The 12,320-nt window shown below is 37.9% G+C and overlaps 2 protein-coding genes across 2 annotated transcripts in view; one reads left to right on the forward strand and one right to left on the reverse strand.

Annotated features, from left to right (window-relative positions):
* LOC129428242 (uncharacterized) overlaps positions 1-8,472 on the forward strand; it is a 30,530-nt gene extending 22,058 nt beyond the window's left edge. Inside the window, exon 3 of the mRNA XM_073873782.1 lies at positions 7,753-8,472. Coding sequence (XP_073729883.1) covers positions 7,753-8,082 — 330 coding nt within the window. The 3' untranslated portion in view covers positions 8,083-8,472. The remainder of the gene's footprint in view (positions 1-7,752) is intronic.
* A 162-nt stretch (positions 8,473-8,634) lies between these two features.
* LOC129428241 (uncharacterized) lies at positions 8,635-11,061 on the reverse strand. Its single transcript, XM_055185222.2, has 2 exons — positions 10,603-11,061; positions 8,635-9,941 (listed from the first exon to the last, which is right to left on the reverse strand). The coding sequence occupies exons 1-2, from the start codon at positions 10,821-10,823 to the stop codon at positions 8,891-8,893; spliced, it is 1,272 nt and encodes a 423-aa protein (XP_055041197.1). The 5' UTR covers positions 10,824-11,061; the 3' UTR covers positions 8,635-8,890.
* Between the last annotated feature and the right edge of the window lie 1,259 nt (positions 11,062-12,320).

The following is a 12,320-nucleotide window of genomic DNA, read 5'->3' on the forward strand; positions in this document are numbered from 1 at the left end:
GGTATGCTGTGACCACCAGCTAAACCAGCATAGACCAGCATAATTCCCATGCTGGTCCATGCTGGTTTGATGCTTTTTTTTTCAGCAGCGTTATACGGTAATGGTTCAATTTAAGGACTGTGTTAAAAGTACCTGCTGTACCAACAAACTGTTAATAAACCCATTGTATGTTGCCAAGGCATAAGAGTTATTATACAATTTTAATTAAGGGATTAGCTATCATTTGGACAAAATACACTGTATACAAACAAAACCATGCCTGCACTGCTGCAGCAGACCACCTTTTGTCCTGTATTTGGTGAGGGTGACAAAGTTAGCAACCCTACATCTAACACATATAACAAATAATTAACTGCACTTTAAGCTTTCGTAATATTTAAAATAAAATATAATATAGTATCACAACAACGATGAACTTTATGTTGTTCAGGAGTAACATGGGGATGTAATAATGTCTGCGATTAATGGATTTATTCTATAACATGTAAAATGGGAACATGAAAGCATTAAAATTAAGCATTTTATGTAAACACCTTAATTTGAATACTGTATTATTTAGAATAAGGTCAGTAATTAGATTACTACTGTCCATGTAAACATAATCACTGGCTGACCCTGCTAACTTTACTTCAGTGGACTGCACCTTTTAAATTAAATGATCAAGTTCTCTAAACAAACAGCTTATATGACTTTATTTCTGAATGAGAATTGTATATGTGCTGTAAAGTCTGATGTGCTACTGTGATGTCGGGGGAAGGGCGTTTAGACATGTGAGGCCTGAAATCACTGACTGACAAACTGCTAACTTTACTTCAGAGGACTGCACCTTTTAAATTAAATGATACAGTTCTCTAAACAAACAGCTTATATGACTTTATTTCTGAATGAGAATTGTATATGTGTTGTAAAGTCTGATGTGCTACTGTGATGTCGGGGGAAGGGCGTTTAGACATGTGAGGCCTGAAATCACTGACTGACAAACTGCTAACTTTACTTCAGAGGACTGCACCTTTTAAACTAAATGATACAGTTCTCTAAACAAACAGCTTATATGACTTTATTTCTGAATGAGAATTGTATATGTGTTGTAAAGTCTGATGTGCTACTGTGATGTCGGGGGAAGGGCGTTTAGACATGTGAGGCCTGAAATCACTGACTGACAAACTGCTAACTTTACTTCAGAGGACTGCACCTTTTAAATTAAATGATACAGTTCTCTAAACAAACAGCTTATATGACTTTATTTCTGAATGAGAATTGTATATGTGTTGTAAAGTCTGATGTGCTACTGTGATGTCGGGGGAAGGGCGCTTAGACATGTGAGGCCTGAAATCACTGACTGACAAACTGCTAACTTTACTTCAGAGGACTGCACCTTTTAAATTAAATGATACAGTTCTCTAAACAAACAGCTTATATGACTTTATTTCTGAATGAGAATTGTATATGTGTTGTAAAGTCTGATGTGCTACTTGATGTCGGGGGAAGGGCGTTTAGACATGTGAGGCCTGAAATCACTGACTGACAAACTGCTAACTTTACTTCAGTGGACTGCACCTTTTAAATTAAATGATACAGTTCTCTAAACAAACAGCTTATATGACTTTATTTCTGAATGAGAATTGTATTGTAAAGTCTGATGTGCTACTGTGATGTCGGGGGAAGGGCGTTTAGACATGTGAGGCCTGAAATCACTGACTGACAAACTGCTAACTTTACTTCAGAGGACTGCACCTTTTAAATTAAACGATACAGTTCTCTAAACAAACAGCTTATATGACTTTATTTCTGAATGAGAATTGTATATGTGTTGTAAAGTCTGATGTGCTACTGTGATGTCGGGGGAAGGGCGTTTAGACATGTGAGGCCTGAAATCACTGACTGACAAACTGCTAACTTTACTTCAGAGGACTGCACCTTTTAAATTAAATGATACAGTTCTCTAAACAAACAGCTTATATGACTTTATTTCTGAATGAGAATTGTATATGTGTTGTAAAGTCTGATGTGCTACTGTGATGTCGGGGGAAGGGCGTTTAGACATGTGAGGCCTGAAATCACTGACTGACAAACTGCTAACTTTACTTCAGTGGACTGCACCTTTTAAATTAAATGATACAGTTCTCTAAACAAACAGCTTATATGACTTTATTTCTGAATGAGAATTGTATATGTGTTGTAAAGTCTGATGTGCTACTGTGATGTCGGGGGAAGGGCGTTTAGACATGTGAGGCCTGAAATCACTGACTGACAAACTGCTAACTTTACTTCAGAGGACTGCACCTTTTAAATTAAATTCTACAGTTCTCTAAACAAACAGCTTATAAGACTTTATTTCTGACTGAGAATTGTATATGTGTTGTAAAGTCTGATGTGCTACTGTGATGTCGGGGGAAGGGTGTTTAGACATGTGAGGCCTGAAATCACTGACTGACAAACTGCTAACTTTACTTCAGAGGACTGCACCTTTTAAATTAAATGATACAGTTCTCTAAACAAACAGCTTATATGACTTTATTTCTGAATGAGAATTGTATATGTGTTGTAAAGTCTGATGTGCTACTGTGATGTCGGGGGAAGGGCGTTTAGACATGTGAGGCCTGAAATCACTGACTGACAAACTGCTAACTTTACTTCAGAGGACTGCACCTTTTAAATTAAATTATACAGTTCTCTAAACAAACCGCTTATATGACTTTATTTCTGAAGGAGAATTTTATTTGTGTTGTATCGTCTGATGTTCTACTGTGTTGTCGGGGGAAGGGCGTTTAGACATGTGAGGCCTGAAATCACTGACTGACAAACTGCTAACTTTACTTCAGAGGACTGCACCTTTTAAATTAAATGATAAAGTTCTCTAAACAAACAGCTTATATGACTTTATTTCTGAATGAGAATTGTATTGTAAAGTCTGATGTGCTACTGTGATGTCGGGGGAAGGGCGCTTAGACATGTGAGGCCTGAAATCACTGACTGACAAGCTAACTTTACTTCAGAGGACTGCACCTTTTAAATTAAATGATCAAGTTCTCTAACAAACAGCTTATATGACTTTATTTCTGAATGAGAATTGTATATGTGTTGTAAAGTCTGATGTGCTACTGTGATGTCGGGGGAAGGGCGCTTAGACATGTGAGGCCTGAAATCACTGACTGACAAACTGCTAACTTTACTTCAGAGGACTGCACCTTTTAAATTAAATGATACAGTTCTCTAAACAAACAGCTTATATGACTTTATTTCTGAATGAGAATTGTATTGTAAAGTCTGATGTGCTACTGTGATGTCGGGGGAAGGGTGTTAAGACATGTGAGGCCTGAAATCACTGACTGACAAACTGCTAACTTTACTTCAGAGGACTGCACCTTTTAAATTAAATGATACAGTTCTCTAAACAAACAGCTTATATGACTTTATTTCTGAATGAGAATTGTATATGTGTTGTAAAGTCTGATGTGCTACTGTGATGTCGGGGGAAGGGCGCTTAGACATGTGAGGCCTGAAATCACTGACTGACAAACTGCTAACTTTACTTCAGTGGACTGCACCTTTTAAATTAAATGATACAGTTCTCTAAACAAACAGCTTATATGACTTTATTTCTGAATGAGAATTGTATATGTGTTGTAAAGTCTGATGTGCTACTGTGATGTCGGGGGAAGGGCGCTTAGACATGTGAGGCCTGAAATCACTGACTGACAAACTGCTAACTTTACTTCAGTGGACTGCACCTTTTAAATTAAATGATACAGTTCTCTAAACAAACAGCTTATATGACTTTATTTCTGAATGAGAATTGTATTGTAAAGTCTGATGTGCTACTGTGATGTCGGGGGAAGGGCGTTTAGACATGTGAGGCCTGAAATCACTGACTGACAAACTGCTAACTTTACTTCAGAGGACTGCACCTTTTAAATTAAATGATACAGTTCTCTAAACAAACAGCTTATATGACTTTATTTCTGAATGAGAATTGTATATGTGTTGTAAAGTCTGATGTGCTACTGTGATGTCGGGGGAAGGGTGCTCAGACATGTGAGGCCTGAAATCACTGACTGACAAACTGCTAACTTTACTTCAGTGGACTGCACCTTTTAAATTAAATGATACAGTTCTCTAAACAAACAGCTTATATGACTTTATTTCTGAATGAGAATTGTATTGTAAAGTCTGATGTGCTACTGTGATGTCGGGGGAAGGGCGTTTAGACATGTGAGGCCTGAAATCACTGACTGACAAACTGCTAACTTTACTTCAGAGGACTGCACCTTTTAAATTAAATGATACAGTTCTCTAAACAAACAGCTTATATGACTTTATTTCTGAATGAGAATTGTATATGTGTTGTAAAGTCTGATGTGCTACTGTGATGTCGGGGGAAGGGCGTTTAGACATGCGAGGCCTAAAATCACTGACTGACAAACTGCTAACTCAGAGGACTGCACCTTTTAAATTAAATGATACAGTTCTCTAAACAAACAGCTTATATGACTTTATTTCTGAATGAGAATTGTATATGTGTTGTAAAGTCTGATGTGCTACTGTGATGTCGGGGGAAGGGCGCTTAGACATGTGAGGCCTAAAATCACTGACTGACAAACTGCTAACTTTACTTCAGTGGACTGCACCTTTTAAATTAAATGATACAGTTCTCTAAACAAACAGCTTATATGACTTTATTTCTGAATGAGAATTGTATATGTGTTGTAAAGTCTGATGTGCTACTGTGATGTCGGGGGAAGGGCGCTTAGACATGTGAGGCCTAAAATCACTGACTGACAAACTGCTAACTCAGAGGACTGCACCTTTTAAATTAAATGATACAGTTCTCTAAACAAACAGCTTATATGACTTTATTTCTGAATGAGAATTGTATATGTGTTGTAAAGTCTGATGTGCTACTGTGATGTCGGGGGAAGGGCGCTTAGACATGTGAGGCCTGAAATCACTGACTGACAAACTGCTAACTTTACTTCAGTGGACTGCACCTTTTAAATTAAATGATACAGTTCTCTAAACAAACAGCTTATATGACTTTATTTCTGAATGAGAATTGTATATGTGTTGTAAAGTCTGATGTGCTACTGTGATGTCGGGGGAAGGGCACTTAGACATGTGAGGCTTAAAATCACTGACTGACAAACTGCTAACTCAGAGGACTGCACCTTTTAAATTAAATGATACAGTTCTCTAAACAAACAGCTTATATGACTTTATTTCTGAATGAGAATTGTATATGTGTTGTAAAGTCTGATGTGCTACTGTGATGTCGGGGGAAGGGCGTTTAGACATGTGAGGCTTAAAATCACTGACTGACAAACTACTAACTTTACTTCAGAGGACTGCACCTTTTAAATTAAATGATACAGTTCTCTAAACAAACAGCTTATATGACTTTATTTCTGAATGAGAATTGTATATGTGTTGTAAAGTCTGATGTGCTACTGTGATGTCGGGGGAAGGGCGTTTAGACATGTGAGGCTTAAAATCACTGACTGACAAACTACTAACTTTACTTCAGTGGACTGCACCTTTTAAATTAAATGATACAGTTCTCTAAACAAACAGCTGGCTTATATGACTTTATTTCTGAATGAGAATTGTATATGTGTTGTAAAGTCTGATGTGCTACTGTGATGTCGGGGGAAGGGTGCTCAGACATGTGAGAAATCACTGACTGACAAACTGCTAACTTTACTTCAGAGGACTGCACCTTTTAAATTAAATGATACAGTTCTCTAACAAACAGCTTATATGACTTTATTTCTGAATGAGAATTGTATATGTGTTGTAAAGTCTGATGTGCTACTGTGATGTCGGGGGAAGGGCGTTTAGACATGTGAGGCCTAAAATCACTGACTGACAAACTACTAACTTTACTTCAGTGGACTGCACCTTTTAAATTAAATGATACAGTTCTCTAACAAACAGCTTATAGCCTATGACTTTATTTCTGAATGAGAATTGTATATGTGTTGTAAAGTCTGATGTGACGTGGTGGAAAGCATGAAATCACTGACTGACAAACTGCTGAATTCCAGCTATATAATTATAAAAATCATATAAACTTCATCTTGATTTGTGATTGTTTTTAGAGCTTTTAGTTAATAAACTGAAAATACACATTTATTCTTATTCTAGAAACTGAATATAATGATTAATGATGAAATATGGCATGAGGATTATGATTGTTTCTATGATTATATTATAAATCACTATCTGATGCCATGAGGTGATGTTTGCTGTGCTTACTGTGTGGAGTGGGGATTGGGCTACAGTCTGCTTAGCCATCTGAATTAAACAGAATGGTCAGAGATCGATTTTATTCAAATTAAACATAAAGAAGGAAAAAATATTCAAACCAATCAAACTGCAACAAAAAGCACACAATTCCTCATGTTTTAACATATTATCCTTACGAAAATTAACCATGGTTTTATTGTGTTAAAAGTGTATTAATCATGTTTTTTGGGGTAATGATTACTATCAGCAAAAGCATGGTTTTACTACACTAACCAATTATAGTTTTTGGTTATCAACAACCATGGTTATTTTGTGGTTACCATGGTTTACTATTTGTTTTTGTTTAACTGTAGTAAAACCATGGTTCATTTTCGTAAGCGTTGTGTCATATATATTTAATTAAATAAACAAAAACATTGTAATGACACCTACTGCATTAAATGTAAACATACCACTTTACTTTTAGAAAGAAATGTTTCCTTTAAAGCCTAATGTCCGTCTCCCCTGTATTAAACTGTTCCTGCACCATTAATAAACAACTGTTATCGATTTTATACAGCGCTGCGCATATTGGTCCGGCTATGAAGTCAAACTACCGCGAGCACAGACGGTTGAGTGTGCTTTTGAATCGCTTTCGCAAAACTGTGATGTCACAAACCGATCGATCTGCGCAGCACAAACACACGTGCTGCCTGCATTACTGTACCGCGGGTCCTGTCAGTCACTCGATGAGTGAGTCGAGGGAGAGGCTGCACGGGATCTTTACACAGACGCGACAGAGAAACCGAGTATACGATGCAAAGTTGAGAAACACATCATAAGAGATCCTGATTCTTAATACAGGTTAGTCTGTTTTAAATTGATAGGGTTTATTTTAAACAACTGTAAATAATGTGTCCATTCTTTCATATAATATCTTCCGCAATCTCTACTGATCGCGTATTTGGCCTCTGATTGGTCAGATTATCATTATATTTAAAATGTGCAGTTCATTTAATGGCCGATTGGGGCGATATGGGGCCCTAATCTTCCTGGCCTGTGATTGGTCAGAATCTCCCGAGTGTGTATCTTTCAGGAAGTGCAGTTCTCCTAGAGGGCGCTGCATTATACACAAATTAGTGGGGGGGCATACACACTTTGAGTACACAAATCATGTAAAAGTGCATTTTTGGGACAAGTGAGATTTTAAGTTAGGACACCATTTTAGGACATGCTGAATGCCATTATATAGTCAAACAAATGAGGACATCAAAAAAGTCCTAAATTGTCAAGGTGGTCCTCAGTTTACTGGTGTGTACTCTGGTGAATGTCCCCAAAAGTGACATAAGTAAGTGCACACACACACACACACACACACACACACACACACACACACACACACACACACACACACACACTTACTACAGAGCAGTTTCTATTGCATTCCTCTGCTTACCTTCTTTATTTATGTGATGTACACACCCCATTCCTCCCTTGCACAATATATTAATGGCTTATGTTATGATATAGGCACAACTAGATGCTGAGGAGAAACGGTTCCGGGAAATGCAAGCACAGCAACAGGCCACAACCCAGATGTTCTTCCAGTTAATGGGCAATATTGCAAGTGCTTTGAATCCAGCTCAGCCCCAAACCTCATCAGTACCACCCTGGACCACCACACCTCTACCAACAGCACCACCCAGGGCCTGGTCCGTGCCTCATCAGTATCAGCAGCCACAACCTAGTGTCCCGCCACCTGCGATTCATTCATATCCACATCACAGAGGGGATGAACATACCAGCACTGCCTCATTCCTACATGACCTAAATAGTCAAGGGGACTATAGCAGCCTCTAGGGTTTCTGGGCAAAAAGTCATTAGCATTGTTTAAATTGCATCATACTGCAATTTACATTTGTTCAGTATTTTGTTAAGGCCCTGTTCTTGGCCTATGTGTGAGCAGAATAGCCTATGCAGATTTTGTTGATGTTTACATTTATTTATTTTACATTTATTTGTTACATTTACAGAGATTTATAATATTCAAGAAACTCTGTACAAATGTTTATTTTTGATTATACAGACTCTTATTTTTTCAGAAGAAAACATTTACGAAATGTACCACACTATTTTTGATTATACAGACTCTTATTTTTTCAAAAGAAAACATTTACGAAATCTACCAAAATTTGAAAAACCTTCTATGTTAACTCAACTCAAACCATTTGAGGAAACTGGTTGCCTTAAACAATTTTACTTTAAAAACACATACATATGAGTACTGTGAACTTAAATATAAGTGCATATTTGCATATGATTCAATATATTTATGTTCACTATACTCAAATGTATGTGTTTTACAACTTAAATGGTTAATCAGTTTCCTCAAATGGTTTGAGTTGAGTTAACTTTGTAGGTTTTACAGTGCAGAAAAAATTGTTCAGATGTGGCAATGTTGCATGTCACAGATTTAAAAAAGGCAAAAATAAACTATTTACAGCAAAAGCAAAGATGTATCCTCTCTTTTTTCAAACACAAAACAGGGTCCTCTTTTGTAAAATGATAAATCTACAAAAACACAAACAAATAAAAATATACAAATCACAGATGTCAACAGATACCAAACAAAAATGTGGCACTGGACAATGTTGCTTGTGAGGTGCATTTACATGGTAGAAAAGTATCTACACAGTGCATTTCTAATGTTAATTTGTTGCATTGGCCCATGATGCTCTGGCAGATGAACCTCTCTGTCCTCAACAGCTGTTTCACAGTATTGCTCGATATATTCGTCATTGTTTTCCACGCAGTAATTATGTAACACACAGCAGGCAGACACTATTCGACTGATAAAAGTTATGTGGGTTTCATTTACTTTTAGGAGACAGCGCCAGCGCCCTTTGAGGTGCCCAAAGGCACGCTCAACTGTCATCCGGGTTTGACTCAATCTGTGGTTGAAGTTGAGCTGCTGTGGTGTTACCCCTGGTCCCTCTGGGTAAGGTTTCATCAGCCAGGTTAAAAGAGGGTAGGCTGAGTCACCCAAGAGAAGAAGAGGCACGTCGACCCCCTCAAATCTTTCAGTCCAGCTGGGTAAAAGGGTGCCCTCACTGCCACGCTGAAACAAAGATGAAAGGGCAAAAACACGAGCATCGTGTACCTTCCCTGGTCGGCCAACATTAATATCCCAGAATTTCATATTATGGTCAACCACACCCTGTAAAATAATCGAGTAGTCACCCTTTCGATTATAATAATCAGCGGAGTTCTCATGTGGAGCTGTGATCTTTATGTGGGACCCATCAATTGCACCAACAACCTGAGGAAATCGCCATTTATCTCTATAACCTTGGATTATTTGCCTAAACTCTGCTGCAGTGGGATGTTTTATGTACTGCGGCTTCATGACAACATTGATCGCAGTCACAACCTCTTGGGTGATCAAGCAGCATGTGGATAGCCCAACACCAAATAGCTGCCCAATTGACCTGTAGTCTTGGTTTGTGGCTAGTCTCCAGATACAAATTGCCACCCGAGCCTCTACAGGTACTGCCCTTCGGTATGTCGTATTCTGCCGTGTCAGCCAGGGCCGTAGAGTGTCACACAGCTGATCAAAGGTCTGTCTGTGCATTCTGAAGTGTTTGTACCATTCCTCAGGTGTACAGGTGGTGCAGATGTTTAGCCACCAATTACTACTGCGTGGAAATGTCCATATGCTCCTGCAAAACACAGGTTAAGCAGATAAGCCAATCAGTTTTGATAGTTTAAAGGTGATAGTTTACACAAATATGAAAATTCTGCCATCATTTACTCATCTGTTCTAAACGTGTATGAGTTTTTAATTTTATTTTGATGAACACAAAAGAAGATATGATTAATGATGGTAAGCACACAGTTGATGATACCCATTGGTAAATGGTTACAATCAGCTGTGTGTTTACCATCATTTATTAAAATATCTTCTTTTGAATTAATCAGAAAAACAGAAACTCATACGTTTGTAACAACATGGGGATGAGAAAATTATGACTGAATATATATTTTTGGGTGAATTATCCTTTTAATATAGGGTGGTGGAGTTGAGTTTAAAAACACTATTGTACTTGTACTGTGCAGAATGTTTATTGCTACACAATGTATGTATATCATATTTAAAATTACACATATAAAAACATGTAACATTTATGATATTACAAAACTATTTTAAGGATAAAATATGCTACCCATAATGTATGGAATATGATAAATATAGCCAACTAAATACATTTTCTTATCTATCAAAAAGGGCTCTTCAGTGACTTCACAAATTACACATATATAGTTTAAAAAAACGTAATAGTTATAACTTTTTTTTTTATCAATACCATGGCCGTAACCTACCTGGCATTTCGGGATCGTGGTCTGACGAAGCACATGAGGGTACGTCTTCTCCTGAGTCGTAACATTTGGCATTGCGTCCTGTAATGCATCAGCACGTTCCTCTCCCGACGCAGACGGGTCTCATTTTCAAACTGAACAATTTGCCAAAAGTTTGATAAACAAATAATATAAAAACTAATAGCCAGCGCCAGGGTCAACAGACGTGCTTTGTTTATCTCCATCTCGCTAGCTTCCGCGTGTCAGGCTGGTTGTCATGGAAACGTGGGGGGGTGGTCATGAGGATCAGAGCTGTCAGAGACCAATGACAGCACTGACAGTTGTCACATGGTGTAAGGTGCGGCGTTTCGAGTACGGTAAAAACAACATATGTGAACACGGACCGCACTAACTGAAAAATGATACAATGTATTTTGGTGCGCTCCGAGGCCGCACCACGGTGCGCACTAACATATGTGAAAACAACCTGAAAATCATTCTGCTTACTCATTTACATTAGACAATATATTGATTTACAATTTCAAAGTCACTTTTTGGTTAGGAAGGCAATATGCAAGGAGGCTGGAAGCTCTTGAATAGTCTGTGATTGACAGCTGAAGAACAAAACACTTGCATAATGAGCCTTTAGGCAGTAAGACGACGCTTTGTAACGTGTTTGTTTGTGAAAGCAACACAAAAGAAATGCCTTCCCATGCGTGATCCTGCGTTAAATAAACTTACTGTGCAGAGATATACGCGAATAAACAGGGTTTTAGATGTGTTTAGATGCGTCTTAATACAAAAGTGCGTCAAATATGAGACATTGTGTGTGCGTTTGGCCGTCGACCGCGTCTGACGGAAGCACAAAGAAAGCGCCTGGAGATAACTTGTATTTACAGGCGAGAGAGCATATTTTACAAATTTACCACAAAGCGCGTCAAATATATGAGGCATCGTGTGTTGGTGTTTGCGTTTGGACATCGATCCCGTCACACTGACGAAGCACACACTCGCGTCTGTTTGGAGATAACTTTATGCGCGAGTAAACAAGTAGATGTGATATTTGCAGACGGAGTCTCCATTGACTGGGGTTGACTAATGAATATGGATGATCTCTGCTCTTCTCTTCAATGGAGCAGGGCGTGGCTCATTATAGATAATTCAGTAACACGAGAAAGACGGTACATATCCCTCTTCTAACACAGTTAACAATGAATTACAATATTTGTTTTTGATTTCACTTACATCTTCCAAAAGCAGACATTCCAAGCATTATGTAGACATGTATCTTTTATTTATATGACAAGTATTCGTTAAGTTACAGTTAATTTTTCTGACGTGTTTCTGAAAAGACTTCACTGAGGGAGAGAGAACAAAACACGCATCATGTTTATTTTCTTAATTTTGCGAAACGCACAACATTCTGTTTTTATTGGGAGTGGACAGATAAAAACTAGACACTTTAACGTTTTAAATGATGTATAAATCATATATGTATGTTCAAAATCAGCAGAGTTATCTAACTCTCTTTGCGGAGTGATTGAAAAATAAAGACTCTGTTGCGCCCACGCCGCCGTCGACCCCAGAGTGTTAAAGTGAGTGCAAACAGTTCAGAAAGAAGTCAGATCTTTGTGTTGGTCTGAAAGTAGCAGTTCTTATCTCCTTATGTTTCTGTCATTTATTAATTAAACAACAGAAAACATGGTATATATTTTATACATAAAGACATTATATTTTGTCTA

This window comes from Misgurnus anguillicaudatus, chromosome 12 (assembly GCF_027580225.2).
Source record: "Misgurnus anguillicaudatus chromosome 12, ASM2758022v2, whole genome shotgun sequence".
Lineage (NCBI taxonomy): Eukaryota > Metazoa > Chordata > Actinopteri > Cypriniformes > Cobitidae > Misgurnus > Misgurnus anguillicaudatus.